General features: G+C 39.6%; 1 protein-coding gene across 2 annotated transcripts in view; it reads left to right on the top strand.

Annotated features, from left to right (window-relative positions):
- The first annotated feature begins 975 nt into the window (after positions 1-975).
- The window catches only part of POLR1F (RNA polymerase I subunit F), a 30,579-nt gene continuing 15,194 nt past the window's right edge, over positions 976-16,360 (top strand). For both annotated transcript variants that reach the window (XM_037836869.1, XM_037836867.1), the window contains exons 1-2: positions 976-1,276; positions 6,849-6,990. In XM_037836869.1, coding sequence (XP_037692797.1) covers positions 1,023-1,276; positions 6,849-6,990 — 396 coding nt within the window. In that variant the 5' untranslated portion in view covers positions 976-1,022. The remainder of the gene's footprint in view (positions 1,277-6,848; positions 6,991-16,360) is intronic.

The raw sequence follows: 16,360 nt of genomic DNA, 5'->3' as shown, positions 1-16,360 counted from the left end.
GCAGAGAAAGAGAACATAAAATTTGAGCTAAAAATTGATGCATGGGAAGTTACACATATGAGAGAAGCTATCATATTCCTAGCCAGAAGAACAGTCTGAAGAGTGAAAGAGAGAGAGAAAACGTGCTTGAGACTACATGCTTGAGAATGAGAGAGAGCGGGAAAATGATGCTTAGAGGAGAAAGCAAATCATAAAAAGGCCTTATAAATGTGTGATCCATATTATGGAGTTTGGAGTCATCCTGAGGAAAAAAGGGTGCCTATAGAGGGCTTTTAAACAGGGCTCATGACGATCATTATTTGTGTTTCAAAGGTGATTCGGCCGCTCAAGAGAGTATCCTTCTGACCTTCAGGCTAAGTTTCCACAGACAGGAGAGCAGGAAGGCCTGTCTTGTAGTTTTAGAAGCAGGGATGGACGAGAAAGAGTCCGAAGAGAGACGTTTCGACTTTGGGCCCCAAATGCCTGGTATGATTGGATATTTTGAGCAGCTAGGGAGGTGGTGGTCCTATTCCCGAAATTCGCGAATGCAGAACGAGGAGAGAACTAAACTTGCGAGAGGTCGTGGGTTCGCTTTCGGATGTGCGGCATTTGTGGCATCCGAGCTGCTTTTTAGGGATTGGGTTTTCCGCATAAAATATACTCCATATTTGTTGACTTCTTCTAGTGCGGTCCAAAAAAATCCTATCATACCAACTTACTACTGGAAATATTCAGAGCAGGAACCTCCATTAAATCCACATAAAAATTCAGAGAGAAGGACGTTAGCGATAACTCAGGCTTGCTAGCGCTTTGAAAGGTGTTTGACCTTTGCGCATGCTCAGTAACCACAGTACAGTCCGCTTTCCTTCAGTCCTCTAGGCGAGCAAAAGCGGTTGCCCCCTGCTGGTCATATACGTGCGTTGCTGCTCAAGGAGAGGAAATGCCTCCGGGCGGGGAAGCTGGTGGATGACGTCAAAAGCAGGCGTCGGGAAACAGACGATTAGGCGTCAGTGGCGCGCGCCGTGGGAAACCCGATAAGCCGCATGGCTGCTGGTTGCTCAGAGGCGCCGCGGCCAAAAGTGGCCTCCGAGGAGACCCCGGTGGGACCAGCTGGTATCCTGCCTTGTTTAGAGTTGCCGACCTACGAGGTCGCTTGCGCGCTAGTGAGTAGCCGCTATTCCTGCTTGCTGGCCGGGCCTCACCGGAGGCACATCGCGCTGTCGCCGCGCTACCTCAACAGGAAACGCACGGGCATCCGAGAACAGCTGGATGCGGAGCTTCTGCGCTATTCCGAGAGGTACAGTCTATCTTTTTCTTCTCTGGGGCAACGCTATAAAGTAGCCTGCTTCTCTTTCTTTTGGACAGGGGAGGAAGGGACACCGAGTAGACGTTCTGATGGCTTAGCAGATGGGCAAAGTAGCACTGCTCTCCCCGTCCCCCCCAGCCCGGGAGCTTAACCCCGGAAACGTTCAGGGGTCCCCATTCGCCCCGCAAAGCCGGTACTGCCGTGGTCGAGATCTGTACAGAGTCCCTTTTGTAGTCAGAAAAGAAAACTGAAATGTAAAGTGATTTGTCTTTGTCGAGAGAGTGGAGAAGCTTGTTCCCAAACCTTGATGTACTGTTAAGAATAGACCAGAGGTTTGGAAACCCGGTAGGCCCAGTTCTGTTTGACCTTGAGCGCCTCCTTTAGCCCCTGTCTGATAAGGTTTCCTCGTTTGACAAATGAAAATTTGGAATGCACCACCACCTCAGTAGACCCTGTGATTCTTTCGGAAATTGTCCATGAAGCATGAGTACAAATGTTTAATTGTAAAACACCAAAGACGGTTTTTGTTGTTGTTTGGACCCGACTATGGTTGAAAAAATACCATTAGTTCTTTGTTTTTAAGAGCAGAAGGTTTGTTCAGCCTGATTTGCCTGTGGCTCTTGGAAGTGGGGGAAAACAAAACAAAACAAAACAAACCTGATGCATTTAAATTAAGGTCTTGAAAAATTAACCTGAAAACTCTTTAAGAATTTACACGTGTGGGAAAAGATGTGTCTTAACTAGTCTGAACTACTTTATTCCAAAAATTGGAGTCCTAAAGCTAGGGGTGAATGGATTTCTTAGGAACTTATGATTTCAGGAATTCCATGAATCCCTGGAAATTGCAGAGATTTCCTATGTCACTTTCCTTGGGGAAAGTATCCAAAACTTACATCACCTTCTCAAAGGATGGTGAACTCTACCCAGGTTAAGAATGAATCATGTCAGTCAATCATATACAGCATCCTACAAGCACCAACATATATTTGTTGTGTCTGTATTGTATATCAGGGACTTGGGATGCAAAAACAACAAAAAAGAAAAAAAAGCAAGATCTCTGTTTCAAGGAACTTTAAGATCCCGTAGAGAGATAAAAGTGTAAGTCAAATAAATTCACTGAAGTGTTAAAATTTAACAGAAATCTGTAAAGACATAGCAAGAGAAAGAGTGGTGAATTGAATCTTGGGAATTTTGAGAATGATTTGATAGAAGGAGGAGTACTTTGAGATAGTAGTGTTACAGGTAGAGAGAGTGGCATAAACAAATGGATAGAGATGTGAAACAGTATGCTATGACCATGGATCTATAAGTATATAACTGGAATATGTCAGGGGAAAGGCAGTGGGGTGCAGTTGGGCAGTGGGGTACAGTTGGAGAAGAGGGCAGGGGATCAAAGACACTAACATAAACACTTAGTGAGATTATGGAAGGAAGGGGGCTCAGGGTGGATAACCATTTTGCTCTTTCCTTCCTGACTTTATCACTTTTTTTTTAATGTGCTTAAGCAGGGTTAGCTCTTTCTCCTTTCAGTGCCTTCTAATTCTGAAATTAGTACTCTCTTGAGAGAAGGGTACATGCCAGTGGTCCCTGGGACATAAACAAATTTGCAGTTTTAGAAACATCATTGGGTAGCATCAGTTGATGGTAAAAAAGATTAAGACAGCAGACACAGAGACCAGTTAACAGATGGCTATAATCATCAAAGAGAAAAGTGATAATGGAATGGATTGGAGAAAATCTGGAAAAATAGATGACTGTTAGGTTTTATTACTTTCTGTAACCCATTAATGTTTCCACTTAGCCTGCTATGAGAAAGTCACCCATAGGTGCTCCAGTAGATGGCTGACTACACCAGAGTGCTGAGGGTCTGACTGAATGATAATTTCTATAGTGATATGGGACAATGTGGAGGAAGCTGCACTGTGAACAGATCTGGACCCACCTGTCTCCCATTATTTGTGGGGTGAGCTAAAGACATAGGTATATTATGTGCAAATCAGATAAAAATCATGAGTCGACACATCAGATGTATATCCAGAGAATAATAGAAATGCTGCATTAATGCACTACACATTGAACTATGCATTGTAATGAACACATTGAACATATTGTGAATTGTAATATAATACCAATCAACCATTTATCATGCATAGTTGCTTATGTTTCCAAACTTTATGATCATCTTGTAAAATCAGTAGGACTTGCTTCTCTTTGTTACTGACTGAGAAAAAGGGAGGAACTGAAGGTGGTTTTCAGATTAGTGAAAACAGCATCCCCTACTTGACTATCTACTTTTCCCTCTCAGAGCCAGGATATTTTTTAAAGGTATCTGTGCCAGTTTGAATGTATTATGTCCCCCCAAACACCATTATTTTTGATGCAATCTTGTGTGGGCAGATGTTATCAGTGATGATTAGATTGTAATTCTTTGAGTGTTTCTTTGGAGCTGTGCCCCACCCAGCTGTGGCTGATAACTCTGATGAGATACTTTTCATGGAGGCATGGCCCCACCCATTCAGGGTGGGCCTTGATCAGTGGAGCCATATAAATGAGCTGACAAGCAGAAGGAACTCAGTGCAGCTGTGAGGGATTGTTTTGAAGAGGAACTATAGCCAAGAGGGACACTTTGAAGAAAGTACAGGAGCTGCAGATGAGAGAGAGTTTGAAGACGGCCGTTGAAAGCAGACTCTTGCTCCAGAGAAGCTAAGAGAGGACAAATATGCCAAGTGCAACTAAGAGTGACATTTTTTTGAGGAACTGCAGCCTAGAGAGGAATGTCCTGGGAGAAAGCCATTTTGAAACCAGAACTTTGGAGCAGACACCAGCCACCTGCCTTCCCAGCTAACAGAGGTTTTCTGGACACCACTGGCCATCCTCCAGTGAAGGTACCTGATTGCTCATGTGTTACCTTGGACACTTTATGGCCTTAAGACTGTAACTGTGTAACCAAATAAACCCCCTTTTATAAAAGCCAGTCCATCTCTGGTGTTTTGCATTCCAGCAGCATTAGCAAACTATAACAGTATCCCATTTCAACTTTCTCAGAGAAAATAAGTAGTTTTCTAAAATTACATAATATATAAGTTGTGCCTTTGGGTCATTCAGAAAAAAACCTTATTATCTATCTTCCATATGACAGCTCTTGAGTTATTTGAAGGTGGCAGATATGTTCCTTAGTAGTTCTGGGGAAGTCTTAAATGTACACTCTAACATTTCTTAAGCTTAATGTGATTGTTCCACAAACATGCCAAGTGGGAGTAACACCCACCCTGAAGCCCACTTAGGATGGTTTCAGAAAAATAAAAGTAAAGGAGGAAAAGATATATATGTTGGAGTGTCTCTCTTTAGATTTCTGGTGACTTCTAGTAAGTTACATGCTGTGAGTTCTTTCCCAAAGGTTTGATGGATATACACAAAGCCTTTTGTGCTTAGGCGCTATTGTCACTTTCCCTAGTCAGTGGTTCTCAACCTTATTGGCCCAGTACCTCCCTTTGATAAGAAATATTTTGTAATACCACCTTTACTACCCTGAAATATCCTCTTGATTATGCTGAAAATAAATTTAAAAATCATATAATCCACCTACATAAAGTCAAAAAATCTATACTGTATTATAATACAGTATATTACAATGTATTTCAATATGATTCTGCTTAAAAGCATGACTACCTGAGAAAACTGAAGTAGTTGGATGCCTACCCCTATACCTAAGAGTTATAAGTGTGGGTCGATACAGGTGTTTTGAATTGACAACTCAGATAACCCATATATTATCCCATTGGTGAAATGCTTTTCCAAAATAGTGACTAATTCTTGGTGAAGTTCCAAGTAAAACAGTCTTCTTTGAATTTACATATTAGCTGCATTCCTAGACATGTTCGTGTATATTAAAACCATGCACAGTTGACTTTGTATTTTAGATATTTTTTTTAGAGTTAGGTTTTATGCCAAGCTATTTATAAATAGGATTGTATGTTTATTTGAAAGTCATGTGGAGCAAAGGACATTTCTTCAATAAACAAGACTATCCTGTACATGGCAGGACATCTCCCATCCCTGCCCTTTGCCAATGATTGTGACAACCATGAATAGCACCACAAATCCACAATCTTCCCCCACTGGAGAATCACTCTGATAGTTGAGAAGGAAGGCATTGATTAGTAAAACAAGGAAAGCCACAGAACCATGTGTTTTCACCTGTTTTTTAATTACTCTGTGCCTACCTGATGTTTCATCTGTATCTGCCTGATATTTGGTTTACGAAGAGGAGAGGGGAAAATTTTTAAAAACTAGAAAATTCTGGTTTATTTAGTTTAGTGATAATTTCTGAAATTTCTAACTGGGAAAATGCCTATGGAATATCATATAAAGGACTATTTTGAAGTCTTTTTTGTTTTTCTATCTAGTACTTTTTTATTTGCTTTCTTAACTTTTTGTTTTTTGTGTACCTTATATCATTTTAGTGATGGTATGGTGCCTCCTTAGGAAAGCCACAGGCAGAAATCAACAACTGGAGTGCTTTCCTGAATAAGCCACAGAGTTTATGATTTTCCAAACTTGGGTAGTTATTAAAGTTCCTTTTCTGTGGCTCCTGGCTGTTTTAGAAAAATGACAGCTATTGGGGTAAAGTCTTTCTTTTATTCTGTGTGAGTCATTCTAGAAATTTGAGTTCAACAAAAATGTTCTCTGCTTTCAAGGGCCTTCGAAGCTTATGTGGAAGTCCAGATTTATACACATGCACCCACACAGAGAGAGACTCACACAAGTAGATTCAATAAAATTAGATTAAGAGCTGTGATCAAGTTATATTCCAGGTCCTATAGAAACAGAAATGGAAGGAATTTCAGCCTTGCCTGGAGGGAAGATTTTCTGGAAGAGGTAGTGGGTGTGGTAGTGAAGCTGCAAGGTGTGCTTCCCTACTACAGTTTCTCAAGAACTTGGAAATTATATTTTACAAAAATTGTTACCCCCTAATTTTGGCTGCCAAACTTTTGGAGTAATCTAAAGTAAGTATCAGAGTCAGTTCTCAATGAGTGATGCAGTTGTATTTCATTATGCTTGCATCTACTAGTAACAGTTGTAGTTTGGGGATTTTTCTCTATTATGTCATTGGCTTCAGCTTTACCCTAATGCATGCTCTCCTTGCTAATTGCCTTCAATTACAGAAAATCAGTAATGGTGAATAATACCAAAATTGCCTCTGATTCAGTCATACTTGCAAGAGTGCACAAATATTTTCCTTGCCAATTCCCATTGTTTTTCTCATTCTATCATGACTAGATCTCAAACAGGTAGCACAGAGGGAAGAAAGGCCAATTATTCCCATTGCATAATTGGACATTTATTTCTGGGTACTTATCTTAATCACTTTTAAGTTAGTCAATATATTGGACTTTGGTGAAATTAGACTACTGAAGTTAACAGACTCTTCATATGCTGTTGTATTTGGACTGGGTGGTTATATTTAGGAGATGTATACTTTTTTGGACTGTTAGGCCATCTAATCGGTCTATTTTAAAGAAGATAAAAAAATACCATTTTCTTCTCTCTTTTTTTTTAACAGCCTTTTAGGTGTCCCCATTGCATATGACAACATCAAAGTAGTGTGTGAACTGGGAGATATTTATGATGATCAAGGACACATTCATCTTAACATTGAAGCAGATTTTGTTATTTTCTGCCCTGAACCAGGGCAAAAGCTTATGGTATGTGTATCATTTTTTCTTCTAGCTTTCTTTATATAATTATTTAATTATGTAATTTAGAAAATTTTAAAACTCCATCCTCCAAAAACTCACATGCATGAATAGAATATGCCTCATCCAATTTATTCTTTTTTTTTTTTTTTTTTTTTTTTTTTGTGTGTCTAAAAACATCTTTATTTCACCTTTGTTTTTTTTTTTTTTTTTTTTTTTTTTTAATCATCATTTTATTGAGATATATTCACATACCACGCAGTCATACAAAACAAATTGTACTTTCGATTGTTTACAGTACCATTACATAGTTGTACATTCATCACCTAAATCAATCCCTGACACCTTCATTAGCACACACACAAAAATAACAAGAATAATAATTAGAGTGAAAAAGAGCAATTGAAGTAAAAAAGAACACTGGGTACCTTTGTCTGTTTGTTTCCTTCCCCTACTTTTCTACACATCCATCCATAAACTAGACAAAGTGGTGTTTGGTCCTTATGGCTTTCCCAATCCCATTGTCACTCCTCATAAGCTACATTTTTATACAACTGTCTTCGAGATTCATGGGTTCTGGGTTGTAGTTTGATAGTTTCAGGTATCCACTACCAGCTACCCCAATTCTTTAGAACCTAAAAAGGGTTGTCTAAAGTGTGCATAAGAGTGCCCACCAGAGTGACCTCTCGGCTCCTTTTGGAATCTCTCTGCCACTGAAGCTTATTTCATTTCCTTTCACATCCCCCTTTTGGTCAAGAAGATGTTCTCCGTCCCACGGTGCCAGGTCTACATTCCTCCCTGGGAGTCATATTCCACGTTGCCAGGGAGATTCACTTCCCTGGGTGTCTGATCCCACGTAGGGGGGAGGGCAGTGATTTCACCTTTCAAGTTGGCTTAGCCAGAGAGAGAGGGCCACATCTGAGCAACAAAGAGGCATTCAGGAGGAGACTCTTAGGCACAAATACAGGGAGGCCTAGCCTCTCCTTTGCAGCAACCGTCTTCCCAAGGGTAAAACTTATGGTAGAGGGCTCAAGCCATCAAACCACCAGTCCCCTATGTCTGTGGTCATGTTAGCAACCATGGAGGTGGGGTAGCCCAATACCCCTGCATTCTCCACAGGCTCCTCAAGGGGGCACTACATCTTTTTTTTTTTTTTTTTTTTTTTTTTTTTTTTTTTAACTTTCCCTTCTTTTTTCAAATCACCTGTATGAAAAAAAAAGTTAAAAAGAAAACAAACATACAATAAAAGAGCATTTCAAAGAGACCATAGCAAGGGAGTAAGAAAAAGACAACTAACCTAAGATAACTGCTTAACTTCCAACATGTTCCTACTTTACCCCAAGAAAGTTACATAATATAGCAACATTTCAGTGAACTTGTTCCTACTACAACCATCAGAAATTAACAGACCATAGTCATTTCTGGGCATCCCCAGAACGTTAAATAGCTTATCTGTTCTTCCTGGATTATTGTTCCCCCTTCCTTAATTGCTCTCTACTGCTAGTTCCCCTACATTCTACATTATAAACCATTTGTTTTACATTTTTCAAAGTTCACATTAGTGGTAGCATATAATATTTCTCTTTTTGTGCCTGGCTTATTTCGCTCAGCATTATGTCTTCAAGGTTCATCCATGTTGTCATATGTTTCACCAGATCGTTCCTTCTTACTGCCGCGTAGTATTCCATCGTGTGTATATACCACATTTTATTTATCCACTCATCTGTTGAAGGACATTTGGGTTGTTTCCATCTCTTGGCAATTGTGAATAATGCTGCTATGAACATTGGCGTGCAGATATCTGTTCGTGTCACTGCTTTCCGATCTTCCGGGTATATACCGAGGAGTGCAATCGCTGGATCGAATGGTAGCTCTATATCTAGTTTTCTAAGGAACTGCCAGACTGACTTCCAGAGTGGCTGAACCATTATACAGTCCCACCAACAATGAATAAGAGTTCCAATTTCTCCACATCCCCTCCAGCATTTGTAGTTTCCTGTTTGTTTAATGGCAGCCATTCTAACCGGTGTTAGATGGTATCTCATTGTGGTCTTAATTTGCATCTCTCTAATAGCTAGTGAAGCTGAACATTTTTTCATGTGTTTCTTGGTCATTTGTATTTCCTCTTCAGAGAACTGTCTTTTCATATCTTTTGCCCATTTTATAATTGGGCTGTCTGTACTATTGTCATTGAGTTGTAGGATTTCTTTGTATATGCAAGATATCAGTCTTTTGTCAGATACATGGTTTCCAAAAATTTTTTCCCATTGAGTTGGCTGCCTCTTTACCATTTTGAGAAATTCCTTTGAGGTGCAGAAACTTCTAAGCTTGAGGAGTTCCCATTTATCTATTTTCTCTTTTGTTGCTTGTGCTTTGGGTGTAAAGTCTAGGAAGTGGCCTCCTAATACAAGGTCTTGAAGATGTTTTCCTACATTATCTTCTAGGAGTTTTATGGTACTTTCTTTTATATTGAGATCTTTGGTCCATTTTGAGTTAATTTTTGTGTAGGGGGTGAGGTAGGGGTCCTCTTTCATTCTTTTGGATATGGATATCCAACTCTCCCAGCCCCATTTGTTGAAAAGACCATTATGGCTCAGTTCGGTGACTTTGGGGGCCTTATCAAAGATCAGTCGGCCATAGATCTGAGGGTCTATCTCTGAATTCTCAATTCGATTCCATTGATCTATATGTCTATCTTTGTGCCAGTACCATGCTGTCTTGGCAACTGTGGCTTTATAATAAGCTTCAAAGTCAGGGAGTGTAAGTCCTCCCACTTCGTTTTTCTTTTTTAGAGTGTCTTTAGCAATTCGAGGCATCTTCCCTTTCCAAATAAATTTGATAACTAGCTTTTCCAAGTCTGCAAAGTAGGTTGTTGGAATTTTGATTGGGATTGCATTGAATCTGTAGATGAGTTTGGGTAGAATTGACATCTTAATGACATTTAGCCTTCCTATCCATGAACATGGAATATTTTTCCATCTTTTAAGGTCCCCTTCTATTTCTTTTAGTAGAGTTATGTAGTTTTCTTTGTATAGGTCTTTTACATCTTTGGTTAAGTTGATTCCTAGGTACTTGATTTTTTTAGTTGCTATTGAAAATGGTATCTTTTTCTTGAGTGTCTCTTCAGTTTGTTCATTTCTAGCATATAGAAACATTACTGACTTATGTGCATTAATCTTGTATCCCGCTACTTTGCTAAATTTGTTTATTAGCTCTAGTAGGTGTATCGTTGATTTCTCAGGGTTTTCTAGATATAAGATCATATCATCTGCAAACAATGACAGTTTTACTTCTTCTTTTCCAATTTGGATGCCTTTTATTTCTTTGTCTTGCCGGATTGCCCTGGCTAGCACTTCCAGCACAATGTTGAATAACAGTGGTGACAGCGGGCATCATTGTCTTGTTCCTGATCTTAGAGGGAAGGCTTTCAGTCTCTCACCATTGAGTACTATGCTGGCTGTGGGTTTTTCATATATGCTCTTTATCATGTTGAGGAAGTTTCCTTCAATTCCTACCTTTTGAAGTGTTTTTATCAAAAAGGGATGTTGGATTTTGTCAAATGCTTTTTCAGCATCTATTGAGATGATCAATTGATTTTTCCCTTTCGAGTTTTTAATGTGTTGTAATACATTGATTGTTTTTCTGATGTTGAACCATCCTTGCATGCCTGGAATGAACCCCACTTGGTCATGGTGTATGATTTTTTTAATGTGTCTTTGGATTCGATTTGCAAGTATTTTGTTGAGGATTTTTGCATCTATATTCATTAGGGAGATTGGCCGGTAGTTTTCCTTTTTTGTAGCATCTTTGCCTGGTTTTGGTATTAGATTGATGTTAGCTTCATAAAATGAGTTAGGTAGTGTTCCATTTTTTTCAATGTTTTGAAAGAGTTTGAGTAAGATTGGTGTCAGTTCTTTCTGGAAAGTTTGGTAGAATTCCCCTGTGAAGCCATCTGGCCCTGGGCATTTATTTGTGGGAAGATTTTTGATGACTGATTGGATCTCTTTGCTTGTGATGGGTTGGTTGAGGTCTTCTATTTCTTCTCTGGTCAGTCTAGGTTGTTCATATGTTTCCAGGAAATTGTCCATTTCTTCTACATTATCCAGTTTGTTGCCATACAGTTGTTCATAATATCCTCTTATAATTTTTTTAATTTCTTCAGGATCTGCAGTTATGTCACCTTTTTCATTCATTATTTTGTTTATATGGGTCTTCTCTCTTTTTGATTTTGTCAGTCTAGCTAGGGGCTTGTCAATCTTGTTGATCTTCTCAAAGAACCAACTTTTGGTGATATTTATCCTCTCTATTGTTTTTTTGTTCTCTATGTCATTTATTTCTGCTTTAATCCTTGTTATTTCTTTTCTTGTACTTGGTTTAGGATTGGTTTGCTGTTCATTTTCTAGCTTCTTCAGTTGATCCATTAGTTCTTTGATTTTGGCTCTTTCTTCCTTTTTAATATATGCGTTTAGTGCTATAAATTTCCCCCTTAGCACTGCTTTTGCTGCATCCCATAGGTTTTGGTATGTTGTGTTCTCATTTTCATTCGTCTCTATATATTTAGCAATTTCTCTTGCTATTTCTTCTTTAACCCACTGATTGTTTAGGAGTGTGTTGTTTAACCTCCAGGTATTTGTGAATTTTCTAAGTCTCTGATGGTTATTGACTTCTAATTGTATTCCATTGTGGTCAGAGAATGTGCTTTGAATAATTTCAATCTTTTTAAATTTATTGAGGCTTGTTTTATGTCCCAGCATATGATCTATTCTGGAGAAAGTTCCGTGAGCACTAGAAAAGTATGTGTATCCTGGTGATTTGGGATGTAATGTCCTGTAGATGTCTGTTAAATCTAATTCATTTATCAGATTGTTTAGGTTTTCAATTTCCTTATTGGTCTTCTGTCTGGTTGATCTATCTATAGGAGAGAGTGATGTGTTGAAGTCTCCCACAATTATTGTGGAAACATCAATTGCTTCCTTTAGTTTTGCCAATGTTTCTCTCATGTATTTTGTGGCACCTTGATTGGGTGCATAGACATTTACGATTGTTATTTCTTCTTGCTGAATTGCCCCTTTTATTAGTATGTAGTGGCCTTCTTTGTCTCTCAAAACATCCCTGCATTTGAAGTCTATTTTATCTGAGATTAATATTGCTACACCTGCTTTCTTTTGGCTGTAGCTTGCATGAAATATTTTTTTCCATCCTTTCACTTTCAATTTCTTTGTGTCCCTGTGTCTAAGATGAGTCTCTTGTATGCAACATATTGATGGTTCATTTTTTTTGATCCATTCTGCGAATCTATATCTTTTAATTGGGGAGTTTAATCCATTTACATTCAACGTTAAAACCGTGAAGGCATTTCTTGAATCGGCCATCTTATCCTTTGGGTTATGTTTGCCATATTTTTCCCTCTCTCTATTAATATCCTTTATTGTACCCATACCGAATCTCTTTAGTACTGAACCTTTCTCCAAGTCTCTCTGTCCTGTCTTTGTTTCTCTGTCTGTAGGGCTCCCTTTAGTATCTCCAGTAGGGCAGGTCTCTTGTTAGCAAATTCTCTCAGCATTTCTTTGTCTGTGAAAAATTTAAGCTCTCCCTCAAATTTGAAGGAGAGCTTTGCTGGATAAAGTATTCTTGGCTGGAAATTCCTCTCTCTCAGAATTTTAAATATATCGTGCCATTGCCTTCTCGCCTCCATGGTGGCTGCTGAGTAGTCACTACTTAGTCTTATGCTGTTTCCTTTGTATGTGGTGAATTGCTTTTCTCTTGCTGCTTTCAGAACTTGCTCCTTCTCTTCTATGTTTGACAGTGTGATCAGTATATGTCTCGGAGTGGGTTTTTTTGGATTTATTCTATTTGGAGTTCGCTGAGCATTTATGATTTGTGTATTTATGTTGTTTAGAAGATTTGGGAAGTTTTCCCCAACAATTTCTTTGAATACTCTTCCTAGGCCTTTACCCTTTTCTTCCCCTTCTGGGACACCAATGAGTCTTATATTCGGACGCTTCATATTATCTATCATATCCCTGAGGTCCATTTCGAGTTTTTCAATTTTTTTCCCCATTCTTTCTTTTATGCTTTCATTTTCCATTCTGTCATCTTCCAGGTCACTGATTCGTTGTTCAACTTCCTCTAGTCTTGTACTATGAGTGTCCAGAATCTTTTTAATTTGGTCAACCGTTTCTTTAATTTCCATAAGATCATCCATTTTTTTATTTAGTCTTGCAATGTCTTCTTTATGCTCTTCTAGGGTCTTCTTGATTTCCTTCATATCCCGTACTAGGGTCTCATTGTTCATCTTTAGTTCTTTGAGTAGCTGCTCTAGGTGTGTCTCTTCTGGTCTTTTGATTTGGGTGCTTGGGCTTGGGTTATCCATATCGTCTGGTTTTTTCATATGCTTTATAATTTTCTGTTGTTTTTGGCCTCGTGGCATTTGCTGTCCTTGATAGGGTTCTTTTAGGGTTTGTAGACCAGTTGAAGTCCTTATCTCTAGTTTATCAGATCTACAGCTTCGTGGAGTACACTTTCTCTAACTAACCAGCAGGTGGCATCCACGAGCCACCTGTTCTCCACAAGCCAGATCTCCCCTGCTTAGCCTTTTTGGTGAGTGGGGGAGTGAGTCTTGTGGGGCCCAATTGGTGTCCCAAGCTTGCGTGTGTAGTTGGTGTTGCCTGCCCTGTATGTGGGGCGTGTTTCTGGGCAGTCGGGGAGGGGGGGTGGCCCTAACAATCAAATCTCCCTGATGATCCTAGAGTTTTAAAGCTACTGCAATAGTCTAATCCTTCAGTTCAGTCCTGCCACAGTTTGTCTCTGCCACTGACCCACAAGTCTTTGGTATTGGCGTATGGCTCCTGAGACTTGCAAGTGGGCCCCTCTTCCAGGCTGTGCACCCCGGGTCCTCTGTTGAGGGATGACTGTGCTATGTCACAGGTGAGTGCCGTCCCCCCAGGGCAGTTCTGGGCTGCTGGGCTGTGTTGGGAGGCTCCCAGTCTGCTCAAATGATGGCTGAATGGGGCTCTGTTAATTCACACTGCTCCCCCTTCCCAGCTCTGGGACATTCAGCTGAGGTTGCAGGGAAGGCTAATGTCCACGCCCAGTTTTGTGGTGTGTGCCTGTTATTTGAAGCACTTCCGTCACACTGGGTTGTCTGGGGCAGCTCTGGGCTATGGGGCTGGCGATGGGCAGGAGTGTTTCCTGTCCACCAGGATGGTGGCTGTGAGCGGACACCCCCCTTTTCTTGGGAAGTTGTGTTGTTTAGTGAATTTTCTCAGCCACTGGATTATTGCCTTTTGTCTCAGAGCTCTCTTATTTCTGCTCTTGACTTGACGTGCCCAAATTTCAATTCTTTGAAGCTTTCTGTATTGAGCTTCTTAGAGTAATTGTTTTAGAAAAAGCAAAAAGGATTTAAAAAAAAAAAAAAAAAAAAAAAAAAAAAAAAAAAAAAAAAAAAAACGGCCCTCCTCAGAGATCTAATGGGTTATTGAAATGCTAATAGACAAAGCAACCAGGGCCATTAAGGAAAGGTGCCCTGGGCAGAGAGATCAGCCTTGCTTCGGGATTTGCATATGCGCCTCAAGGCCTGATCTCCGCCCTTCCCCTTTCTGTGTTCACCAGAACTCCAAAAATCCTCTGCTTTTACTTTGGAGCTTCTCGTGTTGTTTTCCTTCTATGCCCGTCTCCTCTCTGCTGGGCTGGCTGCTCTCAGAGTCTCTGGTGTCTGGCCTCAGTCTATCTATGGTTGGAGTTTGAATCAGTAGAATGAGTTTCCGATGAGAGCAGCCACTGCAATTCTCCCTTCTCCTTCCTGGAGCTGACAGCCCCTCCTCCCCCGGGACTGAGCCTGGCAGGGAGGGGCGCGGGTCCCCTGGCCGCAAAAACTTACAGATTTCGCTGATCTCAGCAGTTCCACGTTTTCATGAGTGTTGTATGAAGTATGCCCAAAGACAGATTGCTCTGTGGTGTCCAGTCCACGCAGTTCCTGGCTTTTTACCTACTTTCCTGGAGGAGTAACTAAAACATACAGCTCACCAGTCTGCCATCTTGCCCCGCCTCCCCAATTTATTCTTTACATAGCATCAGAATGATCTTAAGGGAGAAAATAATTTTTTTAATTATCATTTAAAAAAATTTCCCAATTATACACAAATGCACTTTCTTTGTAAAGAATTAAAAAAGTAGGGTATATGTGAAATAGGAATTTCAAATTCTAACGGTTGCTGGGCCAGGCAGGTAATGAAAATGAAGGACTGGGGAGAAAAGGGTGGGCAGGCAGCCGAATTTGCCATGGGAATGAACCTCCTTTGTAGAAGGTCTTCCTCTTTTTTAAGAGCAGCTGGAAATGCCAAAATTGGTGTGAAATCTATTGAAATATATCCATTTATCTTCCTTACTACCTACTGTCTTCCACCAACAATTTGTCTGTATATATATATTTGTATATGTGCATACATGTTCCTTAAAACTTTTCTAGGAATTGTTAATGTAGTAAGAACTACTAACTAGTCCATGATGCTGTTATAAGAATGTGTCAGCCTCATGGTGACACAATCTACAAGGCACTTTTAATTTATTTTTCAATATCAATTATACTGATATAAATAGTATCCTTGATTTGCTGAACTGGGATCCTACAACTGGATTCCATTAAGGTTGGCAGTAAATTTGTACTTAACTTCCCAAATTTAACTGCCAATTGCTTTGTGTAAATTATTTTCATAAATGTAAACATGTGCATGGAAATGACATTCAAATTGTACAGAAAGTGTTAAAAGAAAAGTAAAATTCTCCTTTGGACCCCGTCTATTCCCTACAAGATCCAGTTCTCAAATAACTTCTGACCATTTTTTTCCACTTTGATTTATCTTTTAATGAGATATAATTTACATATGATAAAATGCACAGATCTTAAGTGTGCAGTTAATGAATTTTGATAAGTGCATAACCATACAACCTACAAGATATCAAATATTTCTGTCTCTTCAGAAGGTACCCACATGTCCCTTCCCAGTCAGTCACTCTCTATCCCAGATACAAGCGGTGTTCTAATTTCTTTTATCAGAGACTAATATTGCCTGTTCTATAATTTTGCATAGTGGTATGCACTCTTTTAAAATCTGGCTTCTTTTGTTCAATGTGTTTTTGAGTTTCATCCTTTCTGTTGCATGTATCAGTAGTTTGTTCCTTTTTGTTACAGAGAACATTTAATTATATGAATATTCTACAATTTGGCCATCCATCTTCCTATTGAGAGACATTTGGGTTATTTCCAATCAGGAGCTACTATGAATTAAAGCTGCTGTGAACATGTGTTTTCATTTCTCCTGGGTAAATAACATGAAGTGAAATTGCTAGGTCACAGGGTAGATATGTGTTTAACTTTATA

The sequence above is a fragment of the Choloepus didactylus genome, chromosome 5, assembly GCF_015220235.1.
Source record: "Choloepus didactylus isolate mChoDid1 chromosome 5, mChoDid1.pri, whole genome shotgun sequence".
NCBI lineage: Eukaryota > Metazoa > Chordata > Mammalia > Pilosa > Megalonychidae > Choloepus > Choloepus didactylus.
This window is presented reverse-complemented; position numbering and strand designations above follow the sequence as displayed.